The following is a 22,117-nucleotide window of genomic DNA, read 5'->3' as shown; positions in this document are numbered from 1 at the left end:
GTCCGTCGGACATCTTCAAAATATGCAACAAAGCGTCAGCTGCCTCGCGAGATTATTATTGATTTTTCATCTAAGAAGACTTGGGACACCATCTTATATAATTCATACAATGTGGACTTGGACTTTCTGGGCAACAAGGTTAAGATATTGAAGGACGTTCCATTTTTAGCTCGGAAAAGAAGATTCAAATATAAAAGGTTTGCAGCTCTTCTGTGGAAGCGTGAAATAAAATACAAATGGTTATTTCCGGAAGGCATCTGGTTCAGATATAAAGACCAAGCCTACAAGATAATATCGGAAGTACAGCTGAGGGACTTTGTGTTTAATCATCAAGAGTTCCAGCAAGAAGAAGATTTAGAATCTGAAGGGGGGAATGAGGAGGAGGGAGTGAGCACAGCTACTGTAGCTGTTCAGAGAGAACTGAGACCGAGACCCGGGGGGGGGGGGCGGGGAGAAGAAGACCTGATCCTGACTGTAGTTTGTATTTTATAAGATCTACCAATCTAATGGCATATTAGAAAGTTTAACTTTAAATAATTGTATTATGAAGGGAATACAATACTTGTAGATGTAGTGTGTGTTCTTTTATATATTGTTCTTTCCCTCTCCCCCTGTTCCCTTTTTCCCTTTCTTTTTTTTGTAGTTTTTGATGTTAGCAATTAAAAATAAAAAATTTATAAAAAAATAAATAAAACATTTAAAAGCATCATACAAAAATATAAAAAATAGCAGCACTTTTTCCTGATGGCAGCAATACAGTTAATAACAAATAATGCAACAGTGCAATACAGCAATACAGTTAATAACAAATAATGCAACAGTGCAATTGAACATAGCAGCAGCTTAAGAACAGTGGTGGGCAGCTCTCATAGGGAGGGGGTAGATGTTGTATCCTCCAGCTAGCGGAGGCCCAGCCTCGGCCAGAAGCCTGGCGGAACAACTCTGTCTTACAGGCCCGGCGGAAAGATAGTAGATCCTGCTGGGCCCTGGTCTTGGTAGACAGAGCATTCCACCAGGTATTCAGCCTAGTCTACATAAAGCTTCTAGGAGAACTCATTCACAGCTATGGAATTGGATGCTCAGAATACTGAGGCTATAGTCAACAAGAATGACTACTAGAAGTGCAAGGGATATTGAAAAAAGAGACGGAAATAATTCTATTAGCCACATAAGAACAGGTATCAAGAATGAACTGTATGAAAATAAAGTTACAGAGGGCTATGAAGAATTGAGCCAATCTATGCAGAAAATGGAACAAAATTTGATTAAAAATATAAAGGATTTACTAAAAGCAGAAGAGGAGGTGAAGAATGAGCTACAAGTAACAAAGCAGATAGCTCAAGAGATGGAACAAAAAACCACCGATTTGACATTGAGCTTAAAAGTTGAAAAACAGGCATTTCAAGATCGTGTGGCAGAAACTGACTACAAAACTACAGGCATTAAGCTGGGAATTTGCGATATGTTAGGGGTAACAACGCAGAGTGTGCAGGAGCAAATGATTGAAGTCCTGGCAGAATTTTTAAAGAAGCAATCAGAAGAGCCAACAATAAACATGGAATACAGAATCAACTCCAGTTATGTACAACAGAAGAATTTACCAAGAGACAATATTGTTCAAGTGAAAGAGGAAACCCGGAAAAGAGGCAGAAGTGCAAGATTCAAGTTACAGACGGGAATTACTTAAAGGACTATGTTTTCAGCTTTAAGCTACAAGAGCTACCTAGGGGATTGAATTTATGGTTAAAATGTAAAGTTAAAGGAACAAATTGATAATGTAAGATGAATGAACAAATTGGAAAATGCTAAATGTAAAGTTAAATGAATTAATTGATAAGAAAATAAGGAGAACAAAATTTAAGTAAAAAAATTGTAAAAGTAAAATTTATTTGTAAAAGATGTGGAGAGATAGAAATATAAGAATGAAACTACAGATGGAATTATTTGAAGGAATAAGTTTTTAGTTCTAAGTTAAAAGTGCTATCTAAGGGATTGAAGCTAAAGCAAAAGTGCAAAGTTATATGTAATTGGTTAAAGAAACAAATTGTAATAGGTTGAAGACTGGATTTAAACTGTTGTATATGGTGGAAATGAATAGTTTGATAAGGAAGTTATGCAAATAAATTTAGGTGAAACTTTTTATAGAATGGGGGAAATTTAAAATCAAATTTAGGTGGAATTAAGGGGAATCTGATAGGATAAGAGTAGTCTATTGATAATTATAGAAATGTAATGATAAAGAATAAGCTAGAATTTTGCCTTTAATTATAGGGACAAATGAAAGTAATATAGAGTTAACGATAAGAAATAAAGGAGTCATAGTGCTGTTGGGAGTCAACATAGAAAAGGGGGGAGGGGGAGGGGTGGGCTACATATATCAATATATGGGGAAATTATGTTGTAAAATGATTGGTAGAATGTATGTTAACCCATCCAATAAAAAATTCTTTAAAAAAAAAGAAAAAAAGAATGAACTGTATGAAAATGAAAATTGAAAAGACTACAAATGACAGCAAGTGTAAATTATGTAACAAAGTGGATGAAACGGTTCACTATCTTATCAGCGGGTGCAAAAACATTGCACAAACTGACAATAAAACCCACCATATTAAAGTAGATGCAATCTGCATTGGAATTTATGCAAAAAGTACATGCTATCATCCACAAGATATTGGTGGGAACATAAGCCCAAGAAAGTTACTGAAAAGGAGAAAATAAAGATCTTGTGGAATTTCAAAATCCAAACAGATAAGAAGTTAGAACATAATACTCCAGATATTACTGTGGTTGAAAGTAAGAAGATCAAACTGATCCATGTGGCAATCCCAAGTGACAGTTAGATTGAAGAAAATGAGATTGGAAAGGTAACAAAATACCAAATCTCAGATGTGAAGTTCATTGACTCTGTGAGAAACATTCAGCGGTTATTTCAGCAGTGATAGAACTACTAGGTGTGATTCTAAAAGGATTAACTAAACATCTAGACAATTTCAGCATAGGCAGGATAACAATTGGATAGTTGCAAACAGCTACATTACTTGGAACATACCACAAACTAAGCCAATACCTCACTGACTACTAGATTCTTGGATTAAATCAAAGTTGGTGAAGGATGAAAAAAATTCCAGGCCAGACGTCTGATGGACTAGGATAACTTCAAATGATAAATAATAATAATACAAAGAATACTGATAATAATATATTCTTGCATAAAATCTAAGTGGGTGGGAGACCAAAAATTCCAGCCCAAACATCTGGTAGACTGTGGAAAATAAAGATATCTTAAGTCGATACTGAAATTTAAAGTGTATTGAGTTTGAGTGTTGAAATAAAAAAAAGATTTTAATCCTTACAGAGCTCTGAAGTTCATAGGGGCGGGGTATGTAATCTGGAATTTACTTAGAGCCAGTTTGGTGTAGTGGTTGAGAGTGCGGGACTCTAATCTGGAGAGCCGGGTTTGATTCCCCACTCCTTCACTTGAAATCAGCTGGGTGACCTTGGGCTAGTCACAGCTCTCTGGAGCTCTCTCAGCACCGCCCACCTCACAGGGTGTTTTGTTGTGGGGATAATTATGACATACTTTGTAAACCACTCTGAGTGGGCATTAAGTTGTCCTGAAGGGCAGTATATAAATCGAATGTTGTTGTTGTTGTTATTTATTTATTTAGAAAATGTCTGTACATCTATATTGCCTTTTTAGAAAAATCTTAGGTCTTTGGAAGACACTGATCATTGTTCGAAGCTACTAATGTGTAGAGGTAAGGATACTAGACATTTGTGATGTAATTTATAGTGTTCATGCACATTGTTCTAGGCTGTATAGTTGAGATATAAATGCACTATTTTGTTTTGCAAGATTTAAGGATACTTGTGGTATTATTAATTATGTGTCTTCTATAGAGATCAGCTATTACAAGTTGTGAAGCAAGTTTATGATGTTATCAAAATATCAAAGAGGCTTATGGAATCTTAAAAATTAGCAAATTTATTGTGGTATAACCTTTAAAAAGCCAAAGCCTATTTTGGCAGATGATGGTGGATACTGGCTCATGAAAGATTATGCCACAATACATTATTCGTCTGCCACAAGACTCTGTTGTTTTGGTTACAACACAGCTGCCCTTCTAGAATTTCCACAATGATGTTTGAGAAAAGGAAAACCTCTAGAAAAAGGGTCCTCTCATGGGTGTTTTGCCATTTGTGTATGCATTCCTTCATTACTGTAGATATTGTCTGGAATTGCAAAGTAATGTATTTTGAACTATGTTTTTTCCCAATTCATAGTTTAAAAAAATCATTATAACAATTTGTGGCTATGTTTTCAGGATATAATTTTATATTGGTTAGCAAATTTCTCTACTTAAAATGAAGGCTTACTGCGGGAGTTTACTATAAGAGGAAATCATGTCTATTTTGGGATGGTTTTATACTTGGTGAACATCGTTATCTCATTCAGGTTAGCAGGATTTAAATCCACGGGCACCTTAGAGATCAGCAAGATTTTCAGGGTATAAGCTTTTGAGAGTCAGAGCTCCCTTTAGATACTGAAAAAGAAAGAGGCCCTGAAGATACTGAAGAAGCGAGCTCTGATTCGCAAAAGCTTATACTTTGAAAATCTTGTTGGTCTAAGGTGCCACTGGACAAAAATCCTGCTGTTTTGCAGACCAACACAGCTACCCATCTAAGATTATAATTCAGTTTACTTTGATTAAGAGGCTATATATATGCACATCCTTCTATATTGACTTTCGGTCTAGTGCTTTATGTAATCCATCTGCATTGTGATTGCATATGCAGTCAACGTTATTGTCTGTTACAGGCTCCAGCTGCTTTTGTTAGCATGAAAACAAAAAGCTGATAAGAATAAGGCATAGGTAATTCTTATTGTTGATGAAGGCAGGCCTGCTGTTCTTAAAACTACATGAAAGCATTCTACAACACATTGATTTAGTTGCCCGCAATAATTCTTTATACTTCTGTGTTGTAATCTAAAGTATTGTGCTGATAAAGATTTTATTTATTTATTTATTTATTTCAAATTTCTATTTCGCCCTCCTCTCGAGTGGGCTCAGGGCAGATAACAACATATTAAAATACAATAAAAATTCATCTACATTAAAACAGTGTATTAATACACATTTAAAACAGGATGGTGGATAGCCTTCACAGGGAGGGTTAAGATTTTATACACCCCCTTTTTTAAAACCTATCTTTAGAGTCAAAGTAAATATTCATCCTACGTATCTGGGATTATACGTCATATTGAGAATATGTATAGTTTACCAGGATTATCCCTATATCTACAAAAACAAGTTGGCAGTTTTACAAGTTCTGAATCTTGCTATCTGAGGGAAGAATTAAATGCTATAAGATGGGGTTCCACATTTGTCCTCTAATGCTATTACAGCCACCCTATGACTGGATGCCATTATGATTTGTGTTTTCTCTTCCCTTCCAGTGATAGCCAACCATGTAGAGTAGGACAGGGAAGCACATACCATAATGATACCAGGTCATGGGATTTGTTAAATTAAACAATACCGGGGGGGGGGGGCAGGCCCTGGAACAAAAGTGCCATTAGTGTTTCTTTATAATATTTATCTTGGCGTTCAAAATTCTAGCATTGATATTAAGTAACGTTGAGAGAAGAGAGATGCCACATTGGCAGTAATCATGATTCATGGAATAAAAACAATGACCCTCCAAATATTCCTCCAATAGTTGATAGACTTTAATTTAAGAACATTTACATTCAACAGTAAGTATTTCAGTTGATTGTTCATAGTGAGCCCCAAATTAAGGCAGTAGTAAGTTTAACCCGATGGGATAGCTGATTGAACATTTTTCTATGTCTGCTAGGTTCTTGTTTGAGTGAGATGAGGCTTATGCTGGCTAGTGTGTGCTTTCCCTCCTCATTCCTGTGGCAGCTGTGCATTACAGGTGGTATGTGGAAGCTATTTGTAACTATGGAAATTAATAGTAAGCTTCTTTTGTGCCATGGCTCACCATGAGATCACAGACGTTAGTCAGCATATTACTAACAAAAGTTTTATTATAGCATAGGGCTCACAAGTAGGCTCATGAAAAGTTATACTAGAAAAAAACCTTAGGTATTCTTTAAGGTGCCCTTCTTTAATTTTGGCTGTAGTATGCTATTCAATATTTATTAACATTTATTAAGTTGAGTGACTTATTTAAATATTTTAAATTATTATTATATAATGTCTTCAGCAGGGGGTGCTAGAGCATTTTAAAAACCAGCTTTAATGAGATTTTGCTTCTTATCAAAAGGTTGCTTGACAGAATTTCAGAGTATTTTTATGAGATATTTCTTTGTTCCCCTATGATCATGTCAGTTAATTGTTTTCAGGGTTAATGGGCACAATCTTAGGCACTCTCATATAGGAGCTTCTTTTGTGGAAGGCCGTTTGAAATGAAAGGGAAGTTTGTGTGAAGTGTCAAAATACTGAAAATTGCATAGAAATGCAGTTGCTTCACTGTTACTACAGTCTTAAACATTTGTCCCGGTGTACCTGCAGCACTGGTGTAGTTTTGCAGCATTGCTGTAAATGTTATTTGATGTTACATTGCTTATCCACACATATTTGTGTGTTGTTGATATGTCCCCAAATGATGCCATTTTCCTTTCATCTTTAAAAAATAAGATGACTAAAAAAAATCAAAGTGTTTGGAGAAATTGGTTGATTGCTTATAGTTACTTTTCACTGATTTTTTTTTAAAAAAGATTTTTCTTGTTGTTGTCTGTGCGGCCTTTTTATCCAGGGTAGCCTTCAGTGAGTTTAGAAGGGTGTAACTGCTTAGTTTTGCAATGCCAATGACCGAAAAGAAGTTGGTGGTAGAAAGTGCCATCAAGTCATTGCTGACTTTTTGCTACCCCTGCTGGTGTTTTCAAGGCAAAAAACTAAAAGAGGTGGTTTTCCATTGCCTGCCTCTGCAACTCTGGTCTCCTTTGAAGGTCTCCCATCCAGTTACTAAGCAAGTCTGCTTAGTTTCTAAGATTGGGCTTGCCTGTGCTATTCTGGTCAGGGGAAAAAAGAAGTTACGTAATTACAAATAAAGGCATTGTTCTATTTAGGATCCGAAGACCTACTTGCACACTCTGAGGATATTTTTATTGGTTTTTTTAAAGAGCAAACTATTCCCATTCCATGTAACAAACTTCTTTTGAATTTCTCCTGGAACAACAGCCTTTCTCATGCAGTAGTGTCAGGGGTGGGCTTGCTATTCAAAAAATGGACACTTCCATAGCACACTTGAAAGCACAGAAGAATGGTTTGAGCAGTCCAGTGGCCTGGGTTTGCTGTTTGTGAAATAAGCACTGGCAGAGCTTCATCTCTAATATAAAGTGATAAAATGTAATCAAAATATTGAATGGTGGTTCTAGAGACAAAGAATACTGTGATAGGCCTTTTCTTTCAGTTGAGGAAACCAACACAGCCTTCTATAATTTTAGGGAACTAGGTCTGTTCTTTAATATAAACCTTCCTCTCAGTTGCTAGATGTTCTTATGGGAGCAAGCGTAAAGGCTTTTGGTTCTCTATCACTAAAGCAGGAGGTTTATAAAAATAACAAAGATATATTTTATGTACAGGTTGTTTTTAAAGAATACTTCAGTAGACTAGGTCTCCCAACATTCAAAGGAGAAACTTGGCCAAGGCACATAAATTTAAGCTGGTGATGGCTTCAGATTGTGATTTTAATTCCCTCTAATGCTCTCAAGTACAAATGGGCTTTAACTGACTGGTTACCGGGTTAGAATCTTTCACACACAAAGGATTCTCCCACAACAGCCTATCCTTTCCCAAGAGTCAAACTAAAGGGTAAGAGTGCTGCTCATTACCAGAGACAGTCCTCCCAAATCTGTCTTCTCCCAGAGGTAGAGTTAAACCACACTACTAGGCAGAGCTACCCTTGAAACTGACTACTCTCTCACTGAGGCACACCTGAACTGACTGCTGCTGTTTCCCTCCAGCATTCCACCCCCCCCCCTCTGAAAGGTGGTTGAATGCTGGGGTCTCAAGGATGAAACAGCTGAGTGGATGTTCTACCTGTCGGGGGCAGGACAGCCTCTTGTTCATTACAGATACAAATAGAATTAACACACTTTTAAAATATTTCTGTAATGTATCTAGTAGTTTGTCTTGTACTTTATCAATTGTCTTCATTAGCATCTTGTAACATATCCTGTTTTTATATGTCAAATACAGAACTTGGACAAAGGAACTGGAACATGTTGAGTTGCTCTTGAAAGAGACCTGAAAATGCCAGCAGGTGTGAACTTTTTGTGTATTACATGTTTCAGCATTTTTAACAGTGATTCCTGTTTATGTGTATTATCTGATAAAGTATATTTTCTTATTGTTGAAGAATTATTGCAAACCTGAGCCATGACCCAAAGATCATCTTTACATGTACTTTAAGACATGGTGGCTGTTTGTGTGGACAGTATTCTTGCCATATCCCCATATTGTCCCCATCTGCAACATCTTGTATGTGCAGAAATCAAACTGCAAATCCATTTTGCAAATGACTTTCCCTCTTTAGAGTATTGACTTCAGGGTATGCCCATTTCCTGTACACATTACATCTGGAGGAGGATCATATTTGCCTGTAACAAATCAATTGAAGCCTTCTAATTGTTGTCTAATCTCTACAGTGGAGAGTGAGGCCAAGGCTAAGACCAGGGTTCGCTTTGAAGAAATTTTCAGGAGTCATATTGGCCTAACAGATAATAAAAAGTCAAAGACGAAAACATTAAGCACTCAGGAAAATATCGTGGTGAGTTTGGTGATCTATGAATGTCTGTATATTTACATATACATAAGTACTCAGATTTGAATAGAGCTTTATTTTATTAGTGTTTGGGAACAAAATTCCTTAATTAGTGTGAAGAAATTCAAGCCATTCTCTGTATGGTCCATTTCTCAGGAGAGAGATCGAAGGGACCATAAGCCCTCGCTATAATTTTTTTCTGGTATTAATTTCAGATAGTGCCCATATACTAAGAGTGCAATCTTAAACAGAATTACTCTGTTCTAAGCCCATTGACTTCAGTGGGCATAGACTAGAGTAACTTGTTAGGATTGCACTGTAAGTCTTCATATTCAAAACTGCTGCTTCTGTCAGATTCAAAACTGGCACCGGCCTGTTTATATTGGAGATAGTTAAGCCACTGTTATTCTTTATGTTTTGTAATTTTATGAGTCTTGTATTATTAATACATTGAGAGAGAAGATTGAATACCAGTTGCTTACTGGTTAGTTGATAATTATCTCTGTCCCTTAAGAATGCAAGAAATCTTGCACAATGCCATGCTAGTAACTGTAGGAAAATGTGATTAGTGGTAGAAGTGATGACAGCTTTTCCACTGTATCAGTAATTAATAGCATCAAGTAAATGCATTCTAAAGTGACTTGAAGTTGGATACTGTAAACTGTTAAGTCAAGTAGAGTAATAACCTCTTCTTAGAGCTCAGGTTCAAGTCTAATTCAGGTGGTGATGTGGAATACAGCTTATTATTATAATATTTTTCTTCTATATAAGTTGTATTTCCAGAATAAAAAATAGACACAATTTTAAAAATTAAATTGCAGTGATGGCTCCAAGAGAAACAATGATAAAAGAAACTAGAATTTCCTTCTATATCTTCCCTTCAGTAATATTTTGATCCCTTACAACTATTGCTGTAGGGATTATATGGTATAACAATGCATACTGAAGTGTTAATTTTACAAGAGGAATAGTAATTCATTTAAGTACCAGTATACTTTGGACTTTAGTCTTTCTCTTCCACAGAGATTCCTTCACTAATTTCTTATCAGTTCCTTGAACTAGAATTGTGTTTTACTGATGTGCACATTTGCTACTATCATTAGTAAAACACCACACAGACCAAGGAGACTAAATTTGGGAACACAGGATAAAGGAGGTAGTGAGCTACCAAATATGGAAAAATGTAAGAGCAGCTATGCTGGACCAAACCGTTGGCAATCTAGTGCAGCATTGTTTTTCAAAGTGGCCAGCCAAATACCCCTGAAAAGCCTACAAACAACCATGTGTGGAGGCCAATTTCATCTGAGCAGTTTTCATAGAATATGGTTATTGGGTATTGTGGATGAAGGTTCTCTCCTCAGGTTATCTTCTGATGGGTAACCATGTTAGTCTGCAGTAGTAGATCAAAATTCAAGTTCAATAGCACTAAAGTGGTGTTTAATGAAATTTTAGTCAAAGTTCATTTCATCAGATATAAATAGTAATGAAGATCCCTCATAACCAAGTCAAAAGGTGGGAGAGGTTATAAAGGAGCACTCCTTGGAAAATTTTGTGCTTTTGCTTTAAGGTGTTACTGGGCTTGAACTTTGTTATCCTAAATTTATGATCACCAGCTGTCTTTGTGGGGAGCTTCTTTCATGGGGTTTCAAGCTTAATTTTAAAAGTCTTGTATCTGTTCTCAAATCTACCTGGGTAGTAAGGCATCTGTGCTAATTTAACATTAAAACAACATTACAATTGTGTAAAATGACTGGATTACAAGTTGGCTGTATTTAAAATAAGTGTTAATAAATAGAACTTGTAAAATATGTTAGTTATTACTAACTTTTAAAATTGTGAACTCATTCTATTAATTGCTTTTCAGTGTGGTTATTCCTATGATCAGTGACCACACTACCTGTCAGACACAAACATGGCATGATTATTAGATTATGTCTGTTTTAAATATATGGCTAGCTGACATATGGGTTCAGAACAATTTCACAGATACTCTAGAAAACATGTAAGGGATTCATCTAACAATATGCTTGGAAGACTATATTAAAAAAGCTGCTCAAATCTGAAACCTTTTCATGTGTGGTGTGAATTCCATCTGTTAACTCTTTCTTAAAGCAATTAAGACTCACTTAGACTTTCACTTCATAATATAAATGTGTAAACTAGTTATGTACAAAATTATTTATGTAATAATATAAATGCTTATAATTAACAGGTAGATGGCTTTTCAGTGTCTTTTTTTAATTTTAGCTTGAGACCTTCAAAAATAATCTTGATCTAGCTAAAGAAAGTGGAAATGATGATGTAATTATAAACAACACTTATAACCCAGAGGAAAGGAGTCCACGGTTTACAAAAAACAAGCTCAGAGACAAAACCTCGGTGGCTGAAAAAATAAATAATAATGTTGTCAGTGGAGAAGAAAGCAAGCAAGCAAGGTCTAGCAAGAAGAAAAAAGCATCGTTACAACTTAATGAGGAAGCAAACCTGTGTGAAACTAAGTTGGACAGTTTTGAAAAACAGATTCATGTTTTTTTAAAGAAAAAAACCAAAAGTGTATTCCAGGCAGATGCAGCTCATCAAAAAGGGGACAGCAACATAAGAAGTGCCTTGAATGAAGTGACAGAGACATCCGAAGTAGATGAGGAAGAACAGCTAATTCAAGCCTATCAGCAGCAAGTGGCTGAGGAGGAGGCAAATGCAATTAAGAAGAAAATTAAAAAGAAACTTAAAGAACAGATGTCGAACTTCACCTCTCATGTTCAAAGCCACGAAGTGGTATTGAACAATGAAGTGGGCAAAAAGAAGAAAAAGAAGAAAGAAGTGCCAGTTGTATCTGAACCTGAAACAAGGTATAATGGCAAAAGATAATCAGTGTGGGATGTAAATCTTAAACAACTGCTTTGATTTTTTTTTTAAATGGGAAAGAATCCTCTAAACGCTAATCTGGAAATTACAGTAGGGAAAACCATAATGGTGATACTATTTCTGAAAACTTATCTCAGTCAAAGTTTGGTTGAAGGCAGTAATATGCATTTGATGCTGGTGACTGTGACAGCACTCAGTCTCCAGACCTAGAAACTAGATTCTTACAGTGCAATCCTAAACAGAATTACTCCAGTCTAAGACCATTGAAATCAATGGTCTTAGACTGGAATAACTCTGTTTAGGATTGTAGTGTTAAATTTCATACCCCACAAACTTCTTTTTTTAAAATATACTTTTATTTTTATATTTGAGGCTTGGGGACTGCTTAGATTTCTAGTCCTCAGTGAGGGTAGCACCTGGACTTGGGCTAGCACTCAGCATTCACTTGGCATATTATGAGGGGATTATAGGCTTGAAGGAACCACACAGTAGGCTTGATGAAGACAACTAAGAAATAGGTTTGTTTCTGAGGTATGCATTGTTTGGTTGTTTCATTGTTTTCTTTTTCTCCACCCTCTCTCACAACAACAACAACAACAACAGCCAGTTTGGTGTAGTGGTTAAGAGTGCGGGACTCTAATCTGGAGAACTGGGTTTGATTCCCCACTCCTCCACTTGAAGCCAGCTGGGTGACCTTGGGTCAGTCACAGCTTCTAGAAGCTTTCTCAGCCCCACCCACCTCACAGGATGTTTTGTTGTGGGGATAGTAATAACATACTTTGTAAACCGCTTTGAGTGGGCATTAAGTTGTCCTGAAGGATGGTATATAAATCGAATGTTTATATTATTATAACAACTTTCAATTTATATACTGCCCTTCAGGACAACTCAACACCCACTCAGAGTGGTTTACAAAGTATGTTGTAACAGTAAAAAAGCTACTGGAGAGCTGAGGTCTGAGAAAGTATTCAGTTACAAAGCAGGTTTCGCCTTTGACTGATTCTGACTTATAAAATGGAAGAGAAAGACTTCACTGTTTTAGACAGGATTAGCACTCAAACCTTTATAACACAGAGAAGATAGACTTCCCCCCTTTTAAACTTTTTGACAGGCAGGTTCTATCTTTAAAATACCTAATGGACTTCCTGTCTAACAGCAGACCTCCTAACCCTTCTCACCAAAATCCAACAAACTTCAGCCCTGTGAGCTGACAAGCAGTTAAACTGCCAAACTCCTTTTTTTCCTTTTCAACATTCCAATCCACCATTTAAAAGTGATTGGCTAAGACTCCTGGAAGGCAGAACTTGAAACTATACATCACAGGGCCCATGTCAGGATTTAGTAGAGAGCACAAAGGTCTCTGCTCACAGCTTCTGTTCAGACTTCATATAGAGGGAAGGGGGTTTAACTGCTGCATTTATTCCATTCTCTTCCTCCCCAGCTCAGCTTCCAAGTCTTACGCCAAACTTAGCTTATGAAGCAGATTTGCCAGGTTGCCTCTGTCTAGTCCTTAAAATGGTGCTTCCCAGCCATATCTCAGGAAACTAGAGAATGTCAGTTGCCTATCAACAATCATAGCATTTCTCTGATATTGTCCCCTGTGATGGAGCGGGCTGTGGTTTCATTGTCACAATCCTGGGGTGATTAACTCCCGCCAAATGACCTCTTCTTGACTTGTTGCTCTCTTCCTGCATTGTTGCTAAAGCCAGACCTGCACATATATTGTTTACTTTATCTTGGGAGGGAAGGGATGATGCATGTCTGAAATCCACCCAACACAGAAGCTAGTGGGGGCAGTATTCAGGGTTATGGGTACTATGTATAGTTGGAGCTTTGACACAATCCTAACCATACAGTATTTATTTTCCACTTACTGAAACTCAGTTACTTGTCTGGGGTGGGAAAGGAGGGAGAAAAAGTATTCCTTACTTGCATCTTGGACAGGTTATAGTGACTGTTATGACAGCTTCTACGATGTGTGTGTGTTTCCATATATACACTAGCTAATGATGGCACTTACTTCATTGCAGTGCAATGTCCCTTTCTGAACTACAGAATGACCCTGAGAAAGAAGATATCATCAAAAAGAGATCATTGGAAAGAGAACTGAAACCAGTGCTTAGAGAGAATGGCATGCTAAGAGAGGAAGAACAGCTGGAAGGAGACAGTAATAAACAAAAATCTAAAGGAAAAAAAACAAAAAGAATATCAAGAAAAGGTATATGTGACTAGATTCTCTCTCTCTAAGCGAGCATATGTGAAAGTAAGGCCCACTTGATTTGTACATGCTAGGTGCTTTTCATAATCTAATCTGAACTGCAACAGCTTTGTAGCTCAGATCACACCATGCTTGTGGAAACAGGTTATCTGATCTGCTCAGCGTATGCATAAAGTATGGTTTTGTACATCATTGCATACCTTCAAAGCCAGGTTGGCTGGTAGTATGCAAAACTGTAATATGAGCTCACGATGGATGATTTCGGTCACTTTTTGGCCATGTGCATTGTACAATCTAGGTAGAAAAGAAATACATGTCTGTGAGCCAGCCAGCCAGTAATAATACATTTTTTAAAATGCATGTCTGTGAGTTTAGTGAATTAGTAATTTTATCTCATCTTTGTTTTAGAGGAATTTCTGAATATGTGCTGATTCATAGGTTAAAAATAACAACATCCAGTAGCAGTATCATCATGTGACCAGTTGTAAAATGGAAGTTTGGTTGGAAGGTACCTAGCAGTGATCTGGCTGTGTTGGAGAAGTGTAAAATAATTGTTCAAGGAAGTTTCAGCATCTTCTGAGGATTGCACTGTTCTTGTAAAAAGGGTTTCTCATGTAGTTATTAGTTGTGCAAATCAAGGGCTGTTTCATAGGGTATAAGTTGGCGGTAAGTTCTTTGAATAATAAAACCTTAAATGCTAGGTTTTTTCATTTCCTGCTTAGTATTCAGTAACTTCTTTTAGGCATGCATGTAAACAAATGTGCAATTAAACATACTGAACTTATTTTCATAACATATCACATATAAAACCTGGTTAATGTTCATAACTTTAATGTTTACACAAATTAATTTTAATAATATTTTAACTCACAAGAAGTATTCTTTTTCCTATTCCTAGCATTAGAAGAAAACATAGAAAACACTGAAGAAAATATGCCATGTGTGACTGCTGGAAGTGTTTCACCAGAATCAAAACCTGTTTTTGATGATAGCCTTGTTTTAGGTGTTTATATCTATCGCAGTGATCGACTTAAAACTGATCTCATGGTATCCCATCCCATGGTTAAAATTCATGTGATTGATCAGAAAACTGGTCTGTATGTCAAGAAAGAACATAGGTAATTTCATTTACCTTGCTTTTATTACTCCATTTCTTTTTGGCTATTTTTATATCACGATAATTCTTGTTTTTTTGTATTTATATATTTAGGTATTTATACCACATTTTTCTCCCCAGTGAGGACCAACATGGCTTATAACATTGTTCTCTGCTTTTCCATTTTATCCTAGAACTTGTGTGTCTTTGCTTAAAGCTTCACGTAAAAATTCATGCAAAAATATGAATCCCAAATTTCAGAATCTGCTTTTTGAATTCTTCTGAAGTTGCGTATGATAATGCCTTGTAGCCTATCACTGTTCTGCTGATGGAGATGGATTTCCCCCTGTATTCCTGTTCTCCAGCAACCACTTTTGATCCTGTAAATGTTATTGTTGAGGAAAAGGAAACATGACTGACAAAAAGCAGCATGGGTTGGGGAAATGCATTGAGGAGGGGAATCAGGCTATGATCTCCCCTTCTCCTTCTTCTCTCTGCCAACCAGTGGTAAGATACAACCCAGTATAGTTACTTTTCAGTAAGTGAACAAAAAACAGCATGGCCACCCAGTTCAGCAGTGTGAACATAAAGGAGATGGAGACAGAAAGGGAGCTTTTGAGTTACTTGGAAGAGTAGATGCACAGACATATTTTAATTAGTACAACCCCAGGAGTTTCTATACTGTGTCTTGAGACATTCAAACAGGGTATACTACAGTTTCCATGAAATAAAATTGGGAGATGTCCAGAGCAGCCCCCTCCTGCCCTGGACTTAGCGTCAGCAGCCACCAGGCTGGCCCCGCCAAATCCTGGGCAGGCCACAGCTCACCCGCTCCCAGGGCTCCCCCTCCACTTACCGGCCAGGAGGCCATCGGAGAAGGAGTGCAGCCAGACCGGGGGCAAGACAGAGGAGCACAGCAGCCAAGCCAGGAGCAGTTGGAGCAGTCTGGAAGGGCCTGCCACCCAACTGGGATGCGCGGCAGCACTCCACAGGCCCTGACAAACAGCTGAGCAGCCATGCACCAGCTGAGGCCTGTGGCGCCATGGCAGCAGATGGTGGCGGCATGGCAGCACTTCTGTGGGCAGCAAGCCATGTGTCAGCTGAGGTCTGGATACCGCAGTAGCTGCTGCCATTACAGGCAAGGGCCAGAGAGACCAACACACCCGGCAAGGACGAGCCAGGCATGGATTAGGTGGAGGGTGGGCACACCGGCAAGGGAGGCGGACCCCCCCCCCCTCTGATGAGCAGGGGATGAGCCTGTCCCAAAGACGGGCCCCAGGTGGACCCAGGGTGGGAATCAGGGAGCATATGCAACACAAAGGCAGATTGGCTGCCCCTAGGGGGGAGGGGCAGAAGGGAGTTATAAAGGGCAGAGTTCCTTGGGAAGCTGGGGATGAGATTGTAGTTGTGAACAGGTTAGAGAGAGTTCGGAGGTTCACGACACAGTGGGCAGGAGAAGGAACCAGCTGATGCAACACCCTCCCTGTCCCACTCTGAGGCCAAGGGAACTCTCCCGCCAGGACACCCAGGAAAATGATGGAGGGCGGGGACAGCCCAGCAGGCAGTGCAGTGGCTCACAAGAAATAAAGTGAGTAAGAGGCTATTCAGGAAATGAAGTTGTTTCTGATATGAAATGATAAATGTGCTCTTAGAATGACACAGGTTTATCTGTGGGGAAGGCAGCAGTTAAATAAGTTACATCCCAGGAAGGAGAGACAGGTTTAGAATGATCAGTTAACACAGGAAAAGAAACTTAATTTCCAGTCTTAATTTCCACCATTTGGTTAAGCGATCATGGTAGGATCATTATTGGTTTCTCCTTAGCACCTTCAAAACTCCTTTAATTTAGACGTTCGGTCAAAAGTCAGGCTTGGAGGGAAACTTTGATCCCGCACCTCCAAATTCTGATTGGGGTAGAAAGGGAGCTCCCAGGCTGCAAGAAAATCTATAACATTGTTAGCCTGAATTGGAGTTCTGTGTCAGGACTGCACTCAAGATAGGTGTCAAGACTAGGGATGTGCGATTCAGGTTTCTGATTTGGGATAAATACTCAAATCGGACCTGATTTGTAAAGATTTGGGATTTCCAAATCTGGCTCAGCATGCTGGCCTCGATTCGGAAATGCCAAATCAAAGCTTTCTGAAGCGATTTGGGTTGCTTCAGGAAGTTTCAGGGCTTTCAAACCCCAGCAGGCTCTAGCTGATCTGCGGAGAAGGATCCCTGCCGGCCAGCTGGAGTTTAAAGGGGCCTTTCCCTACTGCGCAAGCCCCTTCTGCAGTGGGCAAAGGGAAGCGGCGGGGCTGTAGGTTTAAGCCTGCAGCCAGCTGGCCTGCAGGGGGGATCTCCCCCCGTGAGCCATCTGAGGCACTAAAATCCCTAACCTTAATTTTCCAAATGTTACCTTCAGGCAAACAGTAGGCTTCAAGATGATTCCAAAAGGAATCAAAAGGTCCAAAGAATCCAAAGAAAGACCCACTAAAGTGATAGTCTTCCAAAGACAAGGCTTTCAGCAAAACATACAAGAAGGCAAAATGGATCCTTAGGGAAACCATGATGGCACCCCAAGAAGGAACAAATGTTAAAGTAAAAGGCTGTATTTTAAAGGCACTCTGCCAGAAGGGTGCCGAAAGGTTAGCCAATCATAGGGCAGGCTTATGAGACTAGTTCTGCAGTTACTATGCTTTCCAGGTGTGAGGGTGAAAATCTTTTTTCACATCCCAGGAAGCCTTATGCTAATTGTGAACAGATGGATGGGGTGGCCATGGGAAGCCCTCTCAGCCCAGTTATAGCAAACTTCTACATGGAACATTTTGAAAAAACAGCTCTAGAATCAGTAGCCCACAAACCTACAGTCTGGTTCTGGTTTGTAGATGATACCTTTATCATTTGGAGCCACGGTGAGGAAAAATTGATGGAGTTTTTAACCCACCTCAACAATATCCACCTGAACATACAATTCACCATGGAGAAAGAAATTGGGGGGAAACTTCCATTTCTAGATACCTTGGTCATCTGCAAAGCAAACTTTCAGTTAGGTCACAAGGTCTACAGGAAACCAACTCACACAGATTGGTACTTACACAAAAACTCCAATCACCACCCTCGACAGAAAAGAGGCATAATAAAACCATTAGTAGACCATGCAAGACGGATATGTGAACCACACTTTCTCAACAAGGAAACTAATCATCTAAACCACGCACTTCAAGCAAATGGCTACTCCAGAAATGAAATCAGAAGAGCAATTAAACCAAGGATAAATCAAACAACCAAGGAAAAACAGTCTCCCACAGGAAAAGTGTTTTTGCCATATATCAAAGGAATCACTGATCAGATGGGAAAGCTTATGAAAAAGCACAACCTTCAAGCAGTATTCAGACCCACCAGAAAAATACAACAGATGCTACGATCAGCAAAAGACAGTAGAGACCCCCTCACCTCTGCAGGAGTATACCTGCAGCTGTGGACAAGTTTACATTGGGACCACACAGCGTAACATCCAGACAAGAATAAAAGACACTGCAGACTTGGCCATCCGGAAAAATCAGCAGTGGCTGAACATAGCCTAACTCAAACAGGACACAGTATCCTATTCCAGGACACTAAAATACTGGACAACACTTCCAACTACTTCGTCAGATTGCACAGGGAAGCCATTGAAATTCATAAGCATAAGCACAATTTCAACAGGAAAGAAGAGACCTTAAGAATGAATAGAGCATGGTTTCCAGTCCTGAAAAACACCAGGCTAACAAAATACTCTATACCCGACAGTAGCCCTGCAGAGAAGATTAGCATATCAAGCCCCAATCCATATGCAAAAGAACCTCCTCAGGATACAGTGAAGACTCCTGCCATTAGCATTCCACACCCTGGGAAACTCTTACAGGATGACTCAGCCCAACCCTACCTTCCTGAGTAGATATAAATTACCTTCCAACTTCTTTTCCACACTGTGACACTGAGAGATCTCTGTCTTTTGGTGCTACACCTCTGAAGATGCCAGTCACAGCTGCTGGCGAAACATCAGGAACTACAATGCCAAGACCACGGCTATACAGCCTGGAAAATCCACAACAACCGTCGTTCTCCGGCCGTGAAAGCCTTCGACAATACATCTTATGCTAATTAGTTGGAATGCAAGAGCTGGACAGTCCAAGATTTTTGACCTTGAGATTCTATTCCTGACACCTCCAGAGACAGACTATTCCTTCTTATCCTGGGAGCCATAATACCAAGAGGCTCCAGCCTTCATAGTGTCACTCCTTTCTCAGATCTCTAAAGGAGGAAGGAGGGCCATCAAGGAAAAAGGCCATAACTTAAGTGCCTGTGCCAGCCATAAACCAAATTCCAATTTATTTAAAACCAAATTCCAGTTAACTGCATTGACAGATGTTTTGATGGAAAACCAGCAGAATGAGTTTCCTGACACCTACCATTTCCCACTCCTCTTTTCAGTTTTCCTTCGCTACTTCTGGCACCCTCTAACCAGGAAAAGTGGCCTAATTGCACAGTGGGAAACCTACAAGGACTTGTGAGGGCTACTTCATTCCCCCCCTCTCCGCATTATCTGTTTCCTCTTTCCCTTCTTCTAGTTTCAACTTTCTCTGCTTCTTTCTCACCTTCCCACTCACTCACCAAGTTATCTTTTATCTAACCCCCATCTTCAGCCTTATTTACTTACTTATTTCATTTAACCCCACCTTTCTCCACAATCAGAACCTAAAGCAGGAGCAGAGAGAAAAACTTTGGAAAAAGGCTCCACCTCCAGCCTGCCCTGGCCATCCTCCCCAAAGGAGGGAAGAAGGGGGTCACGCAGTGCGCTGCCTCTCATCTTTTGCAAGTCTTGGGTGGACCAAGCCAGGCTCCCCTTCTGTACACTTGCCTTGTTCAGGAAACTAGGTGGTCTGAGCCAGGTGCTGTTGCCTCTTTCACTTTATGAGGGGCTCAGGAAGATGATCCAAGTGCTGGCTTCCTTGTCTCACACAGGATGTGGGTAGGCTGAGTCATTTGCTGCATCCCTTGACTCTCTTGGGGTTTAAGTGGCCTGAGCCATGCACCACCTCCCACAACTCATGCAGGGCTCAGGTGGGCACTTGCGCCAGCTTGGGTAGGCTGAGCCAGGCACCGCTTCCATCATTTCACGTCTGTTGACTCGTACCAGTCTTGGTCAGGTAGTACTGGGTGCCACCTCTCTCACTTTGGCTTCCTTGATTCTCATAGGGCTTGGGCAGGCTGAGCTGGGTATCTCCTCCCTCACCTTGCTTGGGCTGCCTTCCTTGTGTCACTTCCCTTGACTCATGCAGGGCTAAGCACTGCTTTTCCTGCCTCACCTTGTGTGGGGGTTGGGTGGGCCAGGTGCAGCCTCTGCTGCCTCACTTTTTGTAGGGCTCAGGCAGATTGACCGCCATCTCTCCCACCTCAGCTCAGGCAGGCTGGACACTGTCTCCCCCATCTCACATGGGGTTTGACCATGCTCAGCTCTTTTGTCTCGGGGCTTGGCCCAGCCCAGGTGAGGAGGAGGCCATCAGCCCACTGGGAGGCATCACAGTACTCCTAATGACCAATCCACCCTTTCCTGTGAGGTAAGTTAGGCTGAGAATATGTCACTGTCCCAGTCACCCAGTGACTTTCCATTACAGAATGGGGATTTGAACTCATAGTTTGAAACTCACACCACCACTGGCTTTTGTGGGGTGGCTGCTGTTGAACAGTAGCAAACAACTGGGCCTGGGTAAATCATTTAAGTTGTGTGTTAGCAAGTCTGGGGTGGGTGGGTTGCTCTTGTGCCTGGTCCTTTCTCAAAGGCTAAAACAGCCACACACAGTTCTATATGGACAAATACACAAAGTAAATTCACCAAGATTCATATTATTGCCATTATTCCATGCAAAAACACATATGAGCTATAATCAGTTATGCTTTCTCTTGCACTTCATTGGTTTGTGTCTCAAATCATTGAAAGAACGGTTTGAAACACATTATGGCCAGTTAGTAATTAATCATAGAAAATTATTTTTCCCCAATAGCATGAATATATACATATTCAAATGTTGTAGACGTTTTTCCCTGTTGATAATAGTCAAAATAGAATTAAACGACATTTATTGTTGTTATACAGCAGCCGAGCAGTTTCATCTTTTTATGAACAAGAGCAAGTGGGACATATTCTTCCTATTATGACCCAGCCTTATGATTTCAGACGGTTTAAATCAACACTTCCTCAATGGGAGGAGCAGATCATATTCAATGAACGTTTCAACTATTTTCTCCAGGATTCTGAAGAAAGTCCAAGCATAATCCTATTCTTTGAGGTATAGAATGGATCCTTCGAGCAATACAATTTTATAATTTATCGTGTTCTCTTTAATCCTAGAAAATACTTTGTATTTTTAATTGACATAGATGAAAAAGCATGCTAAGAAGGAAATTTGCAAAGTTTTGTAATGTTGGAGTGATATTAATGTGTTAATTAAACTGGAGCCAAGTAGACTTCTAAATATCTCCAGTTTTCCTGAATGACCCAACTGAGTTGTTTTGATGGGACTTGATGGGACTCTATGAATTTTAAAAGGGCAGCTGCACACTGTCCATCAGTCAGTGATGGGGTCTAATGTCCTCTTTAAATTTCACTCTTCCAATTTTCATGTAACACTTTGCAGGGCTATTTGGAGCATGAAAAGCAGATAAGGAGTCTGCAAAGGATAGTATTTAATGAGAAACTTCTTTGATTCCTGTTGAACACATGAGTTGTACCCTCTTTGCTAGTTTTCCTCTTGAGAACACTTCCATCCATAAACTTCAGTGTCCATTTATTTCTTCTAACTGTGCTGCTCAAATGTTGAGATCTGAGATTAATCAAGTACAGTAGAAATTTTGGGTTCTATATAAGGGTGTGCAGTTTGGTTTGGAATTCAGATCAAAGTATTGAATTTTTGGCTAATTTCGTAAAATATGGGTATTACAAATCAAAAATCAGGTATCCTGAATTTTTACTGAATTAAAAAAAAATCTGGTAAAATTCAACCATTGTTTTCTATGGGAAAATCACTCTGGCAGCTATCCAGCGGGCTGGTAGAGTCATTTTTCAACCATTAAATTTGGTGGGAGCCTACTCCTGACTGTTCTGTAAAGACCTCCCAAGT

The 22,117-nt window shown here is 39.3% G+C and overlaps 1 protein-coding gene across 4 annotated transcripts in view; it reads left to right on the top strand.

The window, feature by feature from the left end:
* Positions 1 to 22,117, top strand: part of AHI1 (Abelson helper integration site 1) — a 181,670-nt gene that overhangs the window by 7,731 nt on the left and 151,822 nt on the right. For all 4 annotated transcript variants that reach the window (XR_008597506.1, XR_008597507.1, XM_054986316.1 and 1 more), the window contains exons 2-7: positions 8,229 to 8,292; positions 8,678 to 8,799; positions 11,041 to 11,642; positions 13,689 to 13,876; positions 14,775 to 14,994; positions 21,094 to 21,286. Coding sequence is in view for 2 of the 4 variants with exons in the window: in XM_054986316.1 (XP_054842291.1) it covers positions 8,283 to 8,292; positions 8,678 to 8,799; positions 11,041 to 11,642; positions 13,689 to 13,876; positions 14,775 to 14,994; positions 21,094 to 21,286 (1,335 nt within the window). In the remaining 2 variants the exon portion in view is untranslated. The remainder of the gene's footprint in view (positions 1 to 8,228; positions 8,293 to 8,677; positions 8,800 to 11,040; positions 11,643 to 13,688; positions 13,877 to 14,774; positions 14,995 to 21,093; positions 21,287 to 22,117) is intronic.

This window comes from Eublepharis macularius, chromosome 1, assembly GCF_028583425.1.
Source record: "Eublepharis macularius isolate TG4126 chromosome 1, MPM_Emac_v1.0, whole genome shotgun sequence".
In the NCBI taxonomy this organism is placed as follows: domain Eukaryota; kingdom Metazoa; phylum Chordata; class Lepidosauria; order Squamata; family Eublepharidae; genus Eublepharis; species Eublepharis macularius.
This window is presented reverse-complemented; position numbering and strand designations above follow the sequence as displayed.